Below are 17,461 nucleotides of genomic sequence, written 5' to 3'. Positions count from 1 at the left end.
TGTCTATTTATTTACCCTACCTGATGTATTATGATTTACCATAATATGCTCATGTTTATCATTAATACCCTCTTGGTCTTGTTTACCTTTGCTGTGTCTGTTCTACCTTTGTTATAAACTAACTACGTGATTCTGCCAAGAACTAGATGTTACAATCCCTGATAATGCATTGCTTCAAATGTCTGTGAAGGTTCTCAGTCATCCAGGTCATCGTAGTCTAAGGAGCCTGGTCTTTGAGCTACTTAAAGAAGTCCAAACGCTTTTCTTTCCAAGCTCCTTAGACCATTGCTTCAAATTTAGAAAGTCTTGAGGGATGGCTGTAATGAGGAAAGGCAGCCCAGACTTTCAGTCTTTTCCCCAAGCTAATGCGCCATTTTTTTCCTTCCTTGGTCAGGTTTAGGGATTAGAGATCTGATCTAGATTATCATATTAAAATTTGGGACACATCGTCAGTAGTTGACCTTGGATTCATCGGGTGTTTCGGCCATTATCACTAGACACCCTCAACCAAGGAGGCCCTGCTCATATGGGAATTAGTCATACGAATAGAATATACAGTGTGTCTCTGGGTGAGATTTCCTTTTCATTTATTTTTGTTTTGCACTTACAGAACTTTAATTAGTATATTTTATGCTATGTGAAAAGACAGTATTTGCAGTTCATATTCCTTGTGTTATATTTTTGTCAATCAGAGTTTCTAGTATTGCGTTGAAAACAGTAAAAACCTCATCAACTGTCATTTTTCCAGTATAATCGGTGCCAAATTGCATATGCTGTGGTTTACACGTTTGCCTAACAAGTGAAACATCCCCAGTTCGATACTAGGAGGAGACACAAATCCCTTTGGGGTGTCACCCTGTGTAAAAATCTGCCAAATCAGACATGCACAGCTACCTGCTGTGGCAACCCCATGTGAATAAAGGAGGAGCCAAAAATCACTTTTTTGTTCTTTCAAGGTAACTGTGAGAAACTGATAGAATTTATAAAGATTTAGCGAACACCAGTGACAAACAAAATGACATCATGTCATCAGGCATCTGTCATAGTCCCCCGTGTCCTTTCCAGTGTGAATCCACTATCTCTGTTTCTCTCCTCTACTTGCTCAATTTTCCTCTCTCTATCATGAGTGTGGTTGACTGCGCTCCCAGAAGTGGGCGTAGCTGTCCAGCATGCCTGCTGCCGCACCTGTGTCTCATTTGTCATTCACCTGCAGTATTTAAACCTCGCTCTCCTCTCCACTCATTGCTAGACTGTTGAACCACACAGTGCAGTAGTATTGCACAAGCCTCTTAGCTCATAAATGGTTTGCAGCACGTCTGCTAACCTTACCTGCCTACTTACAGTACCTCCCCTGTCCTCATTTGATGCAAATTCCCTCTCAGTGTGTCAGCTTGCTAAAGCCTGTGGAAGTCGCATTCAAACATACAGGAAGGTGGATTTGAAGAAATCTTGACTTCACTTTATTGGAATTTTTGAATTTAACATTCCCTAAACTGAATACATGAACTAACTGCAAATACTTACCTGTTGTGTAATCATGCAGATCTTCACTGAAATCGTTTTTTGAACTTTTCTCCAGCTCATCCAACTGAGTCTTCTAAGTAAACCACAACAGAATCCCTGTAAAAATGAGAGCATCCCAGCTGTAAATAGGTTTATATATTTATGCTTCAAAAGCCAATACTCAGAACCCCGCTGTCCTGATCAAATAGGGTTTAACGATGTGTGGATGTTTAATCTTGATTCACAACTAACTGGTCAATGCAAAGCAATTAGTTTTTTTTTTCCTGCTTAAAAATGTCTGAACTTTCAGTAGATTTCAGTCAGCCATCTAAGTTTATAGCTCAGTCACGAACAGTGGCAACTGTTACAAGATATTTTCGTGGTATGAAAGCACCCACTCACACACACACACACACACACACACACCCACACAAACACACACAGATACACAAACGAGGACAAACAAAACAGGCTCAGAAAACCAAACACATTTTCCGGAGAAGGAAATCCACAAACACACACAAACAACTGACATGTCTCTCCCTGTGGATACCTGACGTGATGAAACAGGACCAAATGCACTGCTGCAGACTTCACTCTGCCTTTCAAGCCTATATTTCAGCACTATGGACAGTACTTTAGTACCACGGACAAAGGAAGTCAAGGAAGCGCTCAAGGTCCATTCAAAGAAAGTAAATCCCTGCAAAGAGGCTGAAATAGGTGGTTATTGCATACATGGAGAGCTGGGTGTCACTTACGGTCCAGTGAGCCGAGTGCCCTCTCACTGTAGGTCAGTAAGATTCAGGTAAGTTTTGTGTCTCTTCCCAGATCCATTAAACCATCAAGTTTCTCCCATATTTTTTCTTTCATTCATATCAATTTTTTGTGTGTGGAAATGACACAATCTAAAGGAAATCTGCAAAGGTGTAAAAATGAGGAAAGAAAGTAATAGATACACCAATGGTTTTAATTTCTGAGCTTCCCATATGAAGTGATAAAACCTAATATTCACTGAGTGTTCGTGGAATATATTTTTATTCAGTCTCCTCAGTGTGTTATTAATGTACAAGTCAAACACCCTCAAGAAATCATAGAGGGCATGACCACGTCTTAGATGAGAAAAGGGAGAGGGAAAAACTTGCAATAAAATCGAAGTAAATCCCTCTGATGCCATTTGGCAGACGGTTGCTTGATATACCTCAGGCTGGATATTAAAAATCTCAGATGGGCTGTCCAACTGACAACTTAATCCATTTAGAGACACTGAGTAAGCAGCAGGAAGCTGAGTCAGGGTCAGTGTACACAGAGGTCTGTCATTTCTCACACAAGGCACAATAAGTTTAGCTTGCTAATCTATTCCACACGCTTACCAATTGCACAAAAGCAGCGGCTTGTTTTGATAGCAAAGCGATTTAAAGGTGTTATGGCATGAAAGCCTGGTAAGGCTCGAGGTTACACAGGTTCTTACAAGGAGGAAAAGCCACAGCATGCCATCAAAAAAAAAAAAAAAAAAACAGACAACGAGCAACTTCATGTGAGAATATGTTATGCAAAATCGTTGAATGGTGAAGAGCAGACACGATATGACCTTTTGAAAACAGAGCAGTTCAATATGTTAATTAAGGCCATGTTCAAAGCTAGCACCAGATTGCCAGTGGGGCACGGCAGTCTTGGTGACTTTCTTTTTAGCATCCTGAGGAAAATGGAGGAAGGTGAAAATGGAATACAGTGCAGTGGCTCTGATATAGATGACATGTCATCAGAAATGACTTGCATTAATGAAGAGGGGGAAAAAATGACAGCCAAAGTAACATCCTTCTCTGTGTTGTAGTGATTTAAATGATGTTTTTCAGCCACGAGAGATAGCATAAAACTAACTTTATACTCAAAGCTTCTCAGTATACAGGGAGTGCAGAATTATTAGGCAAATGAGTATTTTGTCCACATCATCCTCTTCATGCATGTTGTCTTACTGCAAGCTGTATAGGCTCGAAAGCCTACTACCAATTAAGCATATTAGGTGATGTGTATCTCTGTAATGAGAAGGGGTGTGGTCTAATGACATCAACACCCTATATCAGGTGTGCATAATTATTAGGCAACGTCCTTTCCTTTGGCAAAATGGGTCAAAAGAAGGACTTGAAAGGCTCAGAAAAGTCAAAAATAGTGAGATATCTTGCAAAGGGATGCAGCAGTCTCAAAATTGCAAAGCTTCTGAAGCGTGATCATCGAACAATCAAGCGTTTCATTCAAAATAGTCAACAGGGCCAGAAGCGTGTGGAAAAACCAAGGCGCAAAATAACTGCCCATGAACTGAGAAAAGTCAAGCGTGCAGCTGCCAAGATGCCACTTGCCACCAGTTTGGCCATATTTCAGAGCTGCAACATCACTGGAGTGCCCAAAAGCACAAGGTGTGCAATACTCAGAGACATGGCCAAGGTAAGAAAGGCTGAAAGACGACCACCACTGAACAAGACACACAAGCTGAAACGTCAAGACTGGGCCAAGAAATATCTCAAGACTGATTTTTCTAAGGTTTTATGGACTGATGAAATGAGAGTGAGTCTTGATGAGTGTCCTTGCAAAGAAAGGTGGCTATATTGGTCGCTGATTTGTTTTTGTTTTGTTTTTGAATGTCAGAAATGTATATTTGTGAATGTGGAGATGTTATATTGGTTTCACTGGTAAAAATAAGTAATTGAAATGGGTATATATTTGTTTTTTGTTAAGTTGCCTAATAATTATGCACAGTAATAGTCACCTGCACACACAGATATCCCCCTAAAATAGCTAAAAGTAAAAACAAACTAAAAACTACTTCCAAAAACATTCAGCTTTAATATTAATGAGTTTTTTGGGTTCATTGAGAACATGGTTGTTGTTCAATAATTAAATTATTCCTCAAAAATACAACTTGCCTAATAATTCTGCACTCCCTGTAGCTTCTGTCATAGAATTTCTACATAAAGGCAACGAACGGCTCACAGCATAGCTGCATGTAACATTAAAGAGATCTTTTGTCTGATAGTATTTGCGAGCTGATATCAAGTTTTTCATCAGATTAGCTTTGCATGCTGCCGAGCTTGTCTATAATACTGACGGCGGGCTGTCGATTAATGGCTTTCTTTCATGAGGTTAAATAAAGATTTTGGTGGTATAGTTTGACATTCTGGGAAGATTGTTTACTGTGAAACCTTAATACCACTCTCACAGCAGACTGAAGAAACACAGCTGCAATCACCAGCATCCCACCCTTCTGATAAGGGGTTTATACAATGAAATGAAACGAACAGTTATCTGATCATCAAGATTCTTCTATAAATTACATTTGCATACCAGTTTAGTGACATAAACCAGATTCTAATGAAAAAGTGTAATGTAATCTGTCTGAGTTCCAGGATTTTTTGTTAATAAAGCCACGCCATGTTGATTCCACCCCAATTGAATCTGTCTAGTATTGCTACATTTTAATCACTTGCTGTTATGTAAGGCTTTTAAATGTAGTCAGCATGCCATAAAGATTTGAGGAACTCTATAACAACGCTGAATGTGCTCCGGCTGAATAAATCCAGCCTAATGCAAGCATTTAAGTTCAGTACTGGAAAAGGTAAGAGCTGTTTTTAAAGCTGGGGAGAAGGAATCATTTCGTCGCAATAAAAAGGAAGCTCTGTCAGAGAAAAAAAAAAAAAAAACCCTTTTAGTAAAGCTAAAAGAACTGTAGGAAATTCTTGGAATTTTATTCTTGGAAAACATCTGAAGCAACATGTGCTTAGTGTCTGCTTAATGGCCTAACAAGGAAACTACAACTCTCATGACCCATGGACTCGAAAATGGACTAACTCCACAGGTATCTTGGATTCTTTGACTATTTTGGCTATTTTGAAAAAGAAATTGAAGGTTAGTTATCTTTGATTTTTCTAGTGAGGCATCCCAAGCATATGGACCAGTGAGCCAAACCTTGGCTCAGGAGTTATGCCTGTAATTTTCTGGATTGGTGTTGTTTACATCGTAATATCTCACAAACTAGTAAGAAACTGGCTGCGAAGACACCAGTTGCTCTGCTGTAATGTGCACTCAGCACATGTAGCTGCGTATGCCACTTGATGAGAGAACATGATGTTCTTGAAAATGAATAAAATTTCTACCTTATTAAACTTTCTCTCAAGGCTTGAGTTTTAGTCAAATGACTCGTGTGTGTTGTGTGCAGAGACAGTAGCCAGTTAGCAAAGCTTAGCTTTGCCTGTTTATGCTAACTAAGCCTATGGATACCGCTAAAACTAAATTTGTAAGCATTTACTCTTTTTTCATGTACTAAAGCAATGAGATGAGTAGGTTAATTTGTGAGTCTTGAAGACAGAATTTTATTTACTTGTTTTTCTTTGTATTTGCGCTAACTGGCTACTTAGCTTTAGATTTATCATATGACGAAAGTTTTGCCACTTTAAAAGGTGTTTTAATTAGATCTGTTGGTTTCCTAAGGTTAGTACAACAAACTTTCTAGATAAACTTTCAAATGAACAACCATGAATTCAGATCAATAATACTCACTGACAGGAGGTGTGTTTTGCTCCAGGTAATTGTTCTGACTGTATTGCTCTTTTAATATGAGCTTTTCCAATATCTCACAGATTTTTCAGCTATTGCTCAGAAAACCCAAAAGTTAATGGTGGATTCTCCAGCCCAGAAGAGAGAAGACACGACACAAGTTTGTTTGCGCTCTTCCTGAATATCAAATCCCACAAAATGTGCAGTCATGCAGTTGGTGAGGTTTGCTTACAATGACTCATGTATTGACACAGGCATTCAGAGCCAATTTATTTAAGCTTTTCAATAATATAAACTCTGACAGGTGTTATTGTCTTTCTACTGACTTCGTCTCAACGGGATCGTGACACTGAGACATGGGAGGGGGGGGGTGGAGTGTAAAAAAAGGGGGCACATTCCCTCTACTGTCTTTCTCCCCTTCTCATTGTAGTTCCTGATGAAAAGAATTTTTGAACCAGTCTGCATAAACTGGTAGACCATTAGTGCCCTCTTCTGGAAGAGGTAGCCCAATATATAGATGTCCTTTTTTTCTCTTGTATTTTCATTATTCATGTTAATCTTCTTTCCCTCCCAGTTTTCTTTTCTCACACAGCCTGTTCACAGCTCTACCAAATGTGCTTCCTTTGCCCTAAATTAAACGAATAAAACAGATTTAACAGCAGTGTTTCTGCTGCAGGTCTGGATTTGTACAGCTTCCATTCAGTCAGCGCTGCCTGTCATATTAATCTTTCATTAGCTAGACAGTGACAAAGATGCTATTTCTTTTACTGCTGATCAATGTAAATTATAAATGCCTAAATCTCTCGACTAAAATACGCAGTTAGTAAAAGAATAGGATTTTCATAGCCAGTAAGAACTCCAGAGTTTGATGCATAATGTTAAAAACAGCAAAGTTAAATGGCACTTTGGGATTTACTGACGTAAACGTGGCCCAGTAACAAAATCAGGAAAGTCATTTTTTAAACTTTCACTCACCAGTTAGCTGAAAAACTGATTATATTCGAGCTAAGGTTCACTCCAACACCAGATGACCAACATATTGCTGGAGGATGTGTGAAGAAACAGACAAAGCCCTCTTTAGCACAGCTCTGGGGCCAAGAGCCTGCTCCAGTGTTCCCAGGACTGTCATAGCCATCTGCCAAATAAGACATGTAATGTAATCATTTGAGAACAGGTTACTCTGCTGCATTTTAAATCCGCTTACATTAGGCGCTGTAATAGTTATAGTGAATTTTAGATACACATATGCTACTATCTGCAAATAATGACATTGTACCACCACCAACACCAAATGGTTAAATGTGCTGACAAGTGCCACCTGCTGCTTCTCAGCTAATCAGGTCCAAATTGTGCTGCATTTTGCGTACATATCAGGACAGCTGTGTTATCTGATTTCATCCTATTTCATAGAATTATAAATCTGACATATAGTACTATGTAAAAGACAGTCCTCATTGTTTTTATATTTTGGAACGAAAATGGTAAATACAATTTATTTGCAACATGTAAATACAAATACAGTATACGAGGCAAACACAAAGTTTAATTCTTACAAGATTGAAAGTCAGAATCACCTTTATTCTTCAACACAGTCTGGACTCTCTAAGGAAAGCTTTCTTACCATTTCTTTAAGTAGTCTTCAAGAATAGTTCTCCAGGCTTCTTAAAGGACATTCAAAGCTCTTCTTTGAATGTTGGCTGCCCTTCTGTTCGGTTCCCTGTCAAGACGATCTCACATAGCTTTAGTTGAGCTTTGGTCTCTGGGGAGGCCAATCCATGACTGACAGCATTTCATTCTGTGTTTTTCTATATAAACCTTTTTTACTGTGCTTGCAGTGTGTCCAGCTTTTGTAAAGCTTGGTTCTTGTGTCGGGTCTTTGCTGGATTTTTTTCCTATTTCTTAAGGACATGACTTTAAAATATTGTTCTTCGCCTGCCACTTTTTTCCTCCACTTACAAGAACACACTGCAAAGCACGCTGAGATATGCCTAGTTTTCAGCTAATAGAACATTGGAAATCACCTAGTTGGTGCAAAAATTCTCTTTTGTGCAAACTTTGGCATTTTTCATAAACTAAAGAAATGGAAACAATGATGTGTTTTTGCGACAGGCTGCGAGTAACAAAGTGCTTAAAGATACAATTTAAAATTTGTTATTTGCTAAGATGTCCGTTAAGTGTAGACTAGGGCAACCAACTGTCCTCTTTTTATGCACTTGTTGACTTATAAAAGCCTATATGACATTTTTTATTTCACCATTCATTAACCGCACAAAGAAGGCATTGTTTAAATATGTGTTATATATATTATATATGTTTAAATATAAGTATTATTAAAGTTCTTCATGACTGGGCCAAGTGTCCTCTTTTTTAGAACTCAAATATCGTCACCCCAGTGTAGACACAACACAGGTTTATCCCTTAACTTAAATGCCATTTTTATGCTTGAATGCTTTATAGTTTAGTGGCTTACCAAGCAAACAAAACAAACATAGAAAAACAAACACATATTCCTCTGAAAATGGTCACAGAACTGAACTGAAAATGAGTGAAAAACCAACCAATGTCCAGCTTTAAAGAATTATTCCTTGCTCTGGCTCCTTGCTAGCCAAATATAAACAAATGAGCATTTTTGTTCAGTACTATAGTCAGACTGGAAATCTGTGACTAAATTTAATATGTTTTTTTTAATGTACAGAGAAAGTATCTGACATAATGTATCCTCTTTAACGGTAAAGCAGTATATGTCACACACCTCCCCTATTTGAATTTGACTTCTTTGTGTTTTTGTGTGTAGTCACTCCTGTCGCCTTTGGCAGAATTCCCAAGACTTAATTCAAATTTAAAATACTATAATATTCCATATTTCACTTTGAAAAGTTTTTCTTAGCCCCGGGGATCCGAATTCAACTACCAAGACCCTATAACATATGAAAAAAGATGCATATTGTTACCACAGGGGGCAGTGTAGAGTCATAATGATCCCTTCAGGTGACTGTGAAAGCGAAGATGTCCTTCAGGCTACAGTTACGAGAATAGCTGCAAAAATCAAACGGCACCACGTATGCGCGTATGTGTATTGTTGTCTGTGCTCAGAGTTGTTCCTTTAACGCCATTATTTCCCGTTTTGTCACTGCCGCCATAGCCTTCCTTGAAACATGAAAATAAAGTTTTATGTAAAAAAAAAAATGCAGTTTCTATGACGTATTTTTAAGGCGACAGAAGGAGGGCGGTTTGAAAGCAGAGAGGGAAAATATTTTTAACACGTTTAAAATACGCCAAATTTACTCATAAGACAAAACATCTGCAGGCTAGCCGTGCATACGCTCTGATGTATTTTTACTTTTCAAACGACTTAGCTAGCGTTACATTAACTCAGTACGCCCGGTTGCTGGCTAACTAGCTAGTCACCGCCGCTGTGATGTGCAGCTGCCGACTGTCGTTAAAATTCCTCTCTGTTAAATGCTGACCGAGCGCACGTCAGAATCGATGTGAACGCTTTGAAGATGGCGAGTGTGCACGAAAGTTTGTATTTTAATCCCATGATGACGAACGGGGTCGTCCATGCTAACGTGTTTGGCATTAAAGACTGGGTGACTCCGTATAAAATCTCCGTGTTAGCGTTGCTGTATGAAATGACTGCCTCCAAGATAACACTGCCAGAGAGAAGGCGACTTAACAAGCTCATCCTCCCTCTACAGCAGGTTGGTTTTTATGAATGTCGGAAACTAAAACTACCCTTGAACCTATCCACCTTGTTGCATTGTTTACCTTGGCTCACTGTGATCTACCAGGGTCCAGACCTGACTCTCGGCCAGTTCCTCAAGACTGTGGAGGAGTGTTGTCCACAGACTGCATATGCTGTCAAACTGAGGTAGAAATCGATTTTTATCCCATTTGATTTCATTCTACCATTTGTGAAAGAAAAAAGACGATGCTTTAAGTTCACATGGAAAAATCTACACGCCAGTGTCCAACTCAATTTGTAGTGTTGGTCATATATTAGCTAATTTTGATCTAAGTGGGCAGTGTAAAGAAGTTTAACGGAATTTTTATCCCCGATATATCTCACTATAAGGAAAGAAGAGCAATTTTAGCAGTAGCGCTCAATTTTTCAACATGATTTAGGAATGTTCTATTAAATTAAAAGAAATCTGTAAGCACAATTCTGTTGGCTTTAATTGCAAGAAATAAATCTGTAAAGTGGAAGAATAAGGCCTGGTAGCTCATTGACCAGATGGTCTTGTAAATATACAAAAGAGAGGATTTGTTAAGCCATAGAAAAAATCATTTTTATTGTGGCTCATTGTAGGAAATACAAAAGAAAGAAAGAAAATATTCAAAAGTGGATAATGAAATAAACAGGATTTTTTTCTCTTTATCTGTTATATCATTACTTTTGGTTTAATATGAAAGGCCATTGCTGAGGTTTTTTATCTGTAGGAAAAGCTATAAAAATTAGAAAAATACAGTTAAAAGTCCCAAATTTGTGCCCTCTTTCACATATTCCAAAGCCATCCATTGGGCTGGACTGCAGTCTTTGCCATTTAAATTCTGGTCCCTAGGCCTTAGATTTCACTTCCCTTGGTGTAATATTAAAACACAATAACGTTTAAATGTTGATGTTGTAGTCAATCACGGTGTTGTTTCTCCTTTAAAGGCTCCATGAAATGGCAGATGGAGAGCTGAAAGACATGGAGTACTTCTTTTCTACTCTTCCCACTCCATTCACAGCTTTTGATACCGAAGCTTACAAAACCAGTGTAGTAGGTGAGTAATTTGCACCTTATTGCAGTCCTGATTATAACTCAGTGGAAGTCTGATTTGAGAATTGTTAAAATTGAAAAGTATTGTATTAAACAATATTTTCACCCCTTTTCAGGTCTTTTTATGCGACACATGCTTCTGGCCTACAACAAGCTTTCTTTCAGTCAGGTTTACAAGCTGTACAAATCCCTGCAGCACTACTACCACAGTCACTATGCCAAGCCTATGGACGGCCAGGTGCCGGCCTTGGTCGCAGACGACTCGGAGATGGACCTGACCAGCATTGAGGATACTGTAGGTGACAGAGTGGACAAGGAGGAGCTGGACACTCCACTGCACGAGTCAGAGCTTCAGTGAGTGAAATATGCACCAGTGTTTCAGCTGACCTGAAATATTTTGCCATTGTTGTTTTTGATTGGCGCCACCTCCTAATTTGTGTTGCAGAAGTGACAATACTCCAAGCAGAGGTCCCCTCTCACAAAAACAAGCAGAGTACTTTCTTGCTAGACAGGTGAGTGTTGATTATAAGTGGACATGAAACACTACATGTATGAACGCTAAATTAAGCCCTACTCTAAAAACTGCATTAGATTTAGCTCTGTCTGTGAAGCCAAATTTGAGAAATAACTGTTGAAAGTTACTTTTTTTTGTTTGGCTGAAACAGGAAAATCCACCTGTTAGTCATGCTTGGATGTGTTGATTTGCTGATTTATGTTTGTAGCTAGCATAAACTAATCTAAATCTCTTAGCAGCAATCAACCAAGCCAGTGATGTCATGTTCTGCACTGGCACTAGATGGCGCTAAGCATGCTCTTAAAAACAAAGTTAAAGCTATGATAGTTTTTTTAGAGCAGGGCTCCATGGTGCAAATTAGTTAAGACATGCAGTGTTTCATGTCCACTTTAAGGTGGGACTCTAAACCTTTGTACATACTGGAAGCTATTTGCACATTTCCTTGAACATGATTGCTGGTTACTTGCACACAGTCCAAGTTCCAGTTGCATAGGTGACGCTTTAATGTATTTGCTAGCAGGTCATATATCAATCAACAGTATTCTTCACTGTCATTGGTAGTCGTCTGGTAGGTGAGAATAGTTTATTGTGGGCTCCACCCACTTCACGTTACCAGCATATCAGCATATTCTCATTTTTATTTTCATGTCTATTTAAGCTTAATTTATAACAGTATGTTTGCACTGAAGCACCGCAGCAATTTCCTAATGTTGTAAACCCACTCAACATTTGGCAATAAAACCCTTTCTGATTCTGATTTTTCAACCACGATTACTTTAAGTCGTCAAGCATCGTTCACTTTCTGTGGTCTCATCATCGCTGCAATCTGCTACCAATGTGTATACAGCTTTAGAGTCTTCATATCAACAAATTTAATGAAATAAATACATTTTAAAAATTCAGTTATAGTATTTACAGACACCATGTTTAAACTTTCTGCAGGCATACCTACTCAAGAATGATGAGAATAAAGCTCTAAAGCCTGCTGCTCTGCAGGAAGAGCTCAACAACATGCTGAAGTTTAATCCTGACTTTGCTGAAGCGGTAAAGTTCATCTCCTTAACTTTTCCTTACTATATAAACAGATCAGTCAGCGGGTTGGTGTCTCCTTCATTAGCTCTCTTTTCTCTCTCTCTCGCTCCTCAGCATTATCTGAACTACTTGAACAGCATGAGAGTCCAGGACATCTTCCTGTCAGCCCACAGTCTCTTGCATTATTTTGATCGACTCATCTTGTCTGGAAATGACGGAAAGAGCAATGGGGACGAGGGCTATGGTCGAAGTCTCCGCTACGCTGCTCTTAACTTGGCAAGCTTGCACTGTCGCTTTGGCCATTAGTGAGTACTAATGGAGGAGTTGGAGGAGTCCAAGTACGTGGACAAGTTCCATAGAAAAGAATAAAAAAGAGATTTTTTCCCTTTTCTCTCCTGTTAGTCAACAGGCTGATCTGGCTCTACAGGAGGCTATCCGGATTGCCCAGGAGTCCAATGATCATGTGTGCTTGCAGCACTGTCTGGTACAACAGTTCCCACTTCATTATCTTCACTTCAGTGGTTGTGCCATGATGGATTGTTAATTACGTCTGAATCTAACACGCTCTCCTCCATCAGAGTTGGCTCTACACACTGGAACAGATGAAGGGTTCTGACAGCACTGTGCTAACCGAGGATTCAGTAAAAATGGCTGCCCATTTCTGCCTGCCAGTGAGTGCAACATGAGGTGTCACATATGAATTCCTCTATTAAAGTGATTTGGATCTTTATTATTTGTAAATTTCTTTGGCCCAATTTTCATAAGCATGTAAATTTCTCGGAGAATGCTATGCAGAAAATAATTGGATAACATACGAGCAGCAAAATATTATATTTGCTCACTGAAATTGACTTATTATTAGATTTTAAAATGTTATTAATCCTCTCCATTTACAGTATTTGGCATCTCTGGGCATTCAGTCATTGGTCCAGCAGGGGGCAACACAGGGTAAAACGGCACACAAGCTGATGGATGCCCTGAAGGACACAGACATTCTTCACTGGAAGCACAGTCTGTCGGAGCTGATCGAGATCAGCCTGGCTCAGACGACTTCCATATGGAGGATGTATGGAAAGAGGTCAGGCTCTTCACTCTGCCACCGTAACACACAGTTGCCACTTCTGCTCACTTTTGACTGCATACTAACACTGCAGCTTCTTAACCATTCATATCAAATCAAATCAGTGAAGTGGCTGAAATGCCTGATGTTGTACGCATGGATTAATAGCATTAATAGCAATAGCATGGACAGCCAGACATCTCCCACACAAGTTCGACTTTTCAAGTGCAGAAAAACGTGGGTTTTTTTGTAAGTAATTAATGTGGCCTCCTGTGTCTCCTGCAGCACGATGTCTCTGCAGCAGGCCCAGCTGCTTCTCAACATGAGCAGTCTTGAGCCAGTTAACTTCGGGGTCCAGCAGAACAACACAGAGGGCTTCGCTGTGGTCCTCTGTCACCTGGCCGAGCTACACGCTGAGCAGGTAACGTGTTTGATTTCATCTAGTCTGCCTGCTGTCTGCCCTGCTGTTGCGTATCTTAGACATTAAAGAAAAATTGACCAGGTCTGCTTTCGTGTTCTTGGCTGTAGTTCAAAACGTAACTCACGATCCCATCTACCTCTGCTTGTGTTGCAGGGCCTGTACGGTGTCGTTTCAGAGATTATTCTGCATCTGAAAGAACAGTTTCCTCCTCACACACAGCATGCCAAGGTACATTTTCTGAAACACACTGTGCTTCTCAGCGTATCAGTGCAGTAACTACAAAGAGGACAAAGTCGAAAAATAAGAGTTTTAAGTTTTCAGACCCAGAAAAACTTGTTCCAAAGCCTTGTTAGATATTTTTATATTCTCGAAAATAACTGACACGTATCACACGTTTACTCGCTACTTTGTACATAAAAGGTTGTACGTGAAAGGTGGACATGGGCAGAAAAATGCCTGTATTCTTTCAAATGAGCCCACAGGAGGTGGCGACTTCTGGGGGGGGGGGGGGGTGGGGTGGGATTGTATTTATATCTGTGGGGAAAATATCTCTTTGGCTCACTTGATCTGTGACTTCATTAAACACTATCATGGTTTGTTTATAGAATGCATTTGCCAGTTTCAAGTCTTTCTCAATATAATGAGATTTCCTTGCAGTTTATCCCCTTTAGTGTAAGAGAGGGTGATAAAGCTGAGTATGCTTTAGGGTGGGCTTCCTCGTGTTAGGTGCCTGCAGTGTTCTTTGATTTCTCAGTCACTTGTCACGTCTGGTTTATGATGGTGTTATGGTGACTACCTCCATCTTTTTTATGTAGTCTGTGCTTTGGAAACAAAAAAGGGAAATGATTATGTTCTTTCAGCTTCTCAGCTTTACCATTAAATATGAGATTTAAAGTTGGATGAACTTCACCAACCCGCATTAATAATTTGAGTCTAGCCTAAAGTGGAGAGGCAGATGTAGTTACTCTGATTTTTAACAGTGGTTCATGTGGAGGATTGTTTTCCCTGTGATAATTATATTTTGCTTCCTTGTGTCAAATAGCAAACTAATTACCATGTGTGTCACTTTCAGAATTGTTTCAGAATTGTACACGTTGTTTTGACTTAGATGTAATACACTACCAAAATATTAAAGTAACACCTAATAATCATCAGTAAAACACAAAATAATTTATACGTCAGGGGTTTCAGTGTGTCCAGTTAAGAAGAATAAAGCAGTGCAAACCCGCTTTACCTGCTTTGGTAAAAATGAAAGTGGCAACAGGTGCAGTGGAAAGGCAAGAATTCCCAAAAAGGGAATGGTTTAGCCGGTTGTGGCCCCAGGCCATTGCTTTCTCTTTCTCCCTCTTGTGGGATTTTTTTTTCTCCCCCCCCCCCCTCTATAGCTTTGCTTTGTTTTTCTTGTCACTGTTAGTAGCATGGCACAATACCCGCAGTCCATTGAGGTTGCAAAAGTAGTCTAGCTCCTCCAGGATGGTACAACCCAATTTGCAGAGTTTAGGAGTGCAGTGTAGATCAGGGCGGTAGAAAGGCATGAGCCCAGCAGCAGGACCAATGTTTCACACATGTTTCTGACCAGACACAAATGGACTTCATGAGGGTGGATTGAGGGCCTGACGTCCTTTGTGCTCACAGCCCAGAACGATGCAGCTCAGTTGGTATTCGCCGGAGTAAACAGGAACTGACTTGTCTGTTACTGTTATCCTGTTATCTTCTCAGATTATGTTGTAGGCATCGAAACATTTACCACAGTGTTTCAGACTTTTCCATGTCTGACACATTACTCGGTGTGAACCTCATCTCATCTGTGAACAGAACTGGGTGCCAGTAGCAGACCTGCCAGTTCCCATTCATTGGTGTTTGCCCAGCATTCACTTTTTGGAGGTTGTCTTATTGTTTCCTCTCTAGTCCTCTTTCATTTGCACCAAAGCAGGTGAAATGAATTCACAAAGGTGTGTGCTTCCTAACTGGACAGATTGATCCCCAAAGTTTAACTATATGTTGTAGTCTAATGATCAAGTGTTTTACTTAATCTTTCTTGGGCTGTGTAGAATTAGTAAAACAAACATTACAGAGTTCATTTATTCTGTAATTCATGGTATAATTTCACTGTAATGAAATTACTTTTCTGTGTCCCAAATGCAGCTCTGGATGCTGTGTGATCTGAAAATCCAGTTTGAGAGACATATGAATGAAGGGAAATATCACTTGGCAGAGCCTCTAGTCACAGCTATCGCTGCATTAAATCAGACAGAGGGTCTTTACAGGTAACTCAAATAAGTGAATCTGCAGGCCTTCTTATAACATATGCTGCCCTATACACTTTTTATTTGAGCTGCACAATAACTGTGTGCTCTGTGACAGGAAAGCTCAAGTTCTGAAGGCTCTCAACCGCAACACTGAAGCATACCACATCTTACAGCAGCTGCAGGCTCGCTGTGAGAAGGCTAAGTGTACAGAGATGGTTATCAGGTAGGACCCGGTTTTCTCATACCGTTACGGCTCCATTCAATTTGAGTAAATGCACTTATTCTACTATCATTTATTTTTATTTGTCCAATCAAACTTGTTTAAAAGGAATTAAGTTCAAACTATACATCACCGTTGCAAGTCTTAACTGTTCTCCTGTAAGATATAAAGATCCCAACATAAATGTATTTTGACCTTTATGCTTCAGAGATCACACAAAGTCATTTTATGTCTCTTTCAGAGTGATGCTGTCCACTGCTGAGCTCCACTGGGAGTCGTCTGGCTTCTCCACAGCTCTTCCTGTCCTCCTGCAGGCCTTGGCTCTGGCTAGACAGCACCACCTCCAGTCACTGGCCTCGGAAACCATCCTTCACCTGGCCTTCACTCAGGTCAGCTGCAGCATTAAAAGAGACTTCACTTAGCTGTGCAAATACCAGCTTGCGTTTATGCAAAAATCCCCCACATGGTTTATTTATTGCATTTGTTGTCTCTCGTTTCTGCAGCTGATGTTGGGGGTTCCTGAGCAAGCTCTGAATGTGCTGCATGAAGCCATCGAGCCTATTCTGGCCCACAGAGCAGTCATGGACAAAGGTCGTGCCATGCTGCTGGCAGCCCGCTGTCAGATGGCAGTGGCTGGGTTCAAGCCAAACAGACAAGGGCAAGCAGGTAACAGTTTGCTCCCCTGACACACCACCTCACCACATATATTGGTCCTCTGCTCATAATGCTGCATGGTTTTCATCTACATTTGCATACTGCTGTTTATGTCCCAGCAGATTTGTGTTTAGCAGCTTCGGCTCTCGACACGCTAAACGAGGCCGCCGCCTATTTCTCCCAGCTGAACTGTAAGGAGCGGCTGCGGGACGTGCACTATCTGCAGGCTCAACTCCACCGCTCTCTGGGACAAATCTTGGAGAGCAACAAAAGTGCCATGCTCTTCCGGCTATTGGACCAGGAGCTGCAATCGCCAGCACCGCCGGTCTCCATGCGGCTCTAAACTGCTCCCACTGCCCCATCAACAAAAACTGAACTGAATCACTGCAACTCACCACTAGATGGTGCCGAGGCTCTGTCCTGTTTTCTAGACTAAAACATTTCATTTGTGGCTGTGTTGAAAGAGAGGTGTTTGTGAAACATTTTGCACGGAGTAACAG

At 40.2% G+C, this 17,461-nt stretch overlaps 1 protein-coding gene across 2 annotated transcripts; it reads left to right on the top strand.

The window, feature by feature from the left end:
• Nucleotides 1-9,137: 9,137 nt before the first annotated feature.
• Nucleotides 9,138-17,461, top strand: anapc5 (anaphase promoting complex subunit 5). 2 transcript variants are annotated; one of them, XM_085293694.1, is made up of 17 exons: nucleotides 9,138-9,749; nucleotides 9,840-9,919; nucleotides 10,706-10,815; nucleotides 10,928-11,165; nucleotides 11,257-11,323; nucleotides 12,268-12,369; nucleotides 12,472-12,662; nucleotides 12,760-12,841; nucleotides 12,936-13,028; nucleotides 13,254-13,435; nucleotides 13,703-13,838; nucleotides 13,992-14,066; nucleotides 15,984-16,105; nucleotides 16,203-16,310; nucleotides 16,549-16,696; nucleotides 16,811-16,973; nucleotides 17,081-17,461. In XM_085293694.1, exons 1-17 carry the CDS (start codon nucleotides 9,552-9,554, stop codon nucleotides 17,302-17,304), a joined length of 2,319 nt encoding a protein of 772 aa, XP_085149820.1. In that variant the 5' UTR covers nucleotides 9,138-9,551; the 3' UTR covers nucleotides 17,305-17,461. The 2 variants fall into 2 exon arrangements, with proteins under 2 accessions (XP_085149820.1, XP_085149821.1); XM_085293695.1 differs by having other exon boundaries at nucleotides 9,142-9,749; nucleotides 17,084-17,461.

This window comes from Mchenga conophoros, linkage group LG12 (genome assembly GCF_057382185.1).
Source record: "Mchenga conophoros isolate Kocher_MC1m ecotype Shallow Benthic linkage group LG12, M_conophoros_male_GT1.1, whole genome shotgun sequence".
Classification (NCBI taxonomy): Eukaryota; Metazoa; Chordata; class Actinopteri; order Cichliformes; family Cichlidae; genus Mchenga; species Mchenga conophoros.
Note: the sequence above shows the minus strand (reverse complement) of the source record. Positions and strands in the feature narration are given on the sequence as shown.

Coding starts and splice junctions, on each gene's coding strand:
- anapc5 (XM_085293694.1), top strand. CDS start 9,552: ATGGCGAGTGTGCACGAAAGTTTGTATTTTAATCCCATGATGACGAAC. Junction 11,166..11,256: donor CTGCACGAGTCAGAGCTTCA/GTGAGTGAAATA, acceptor TTTGTGTTGCAG/AAGTGACAATACTCCAAGCA. Junction 12,842..12,935: donor TGTGCTTGCAGCACTGTCTG/GTACAACAGTTC, acceptor CTCCTCCATCAG/AGTTGGCTCTACACACTGGA.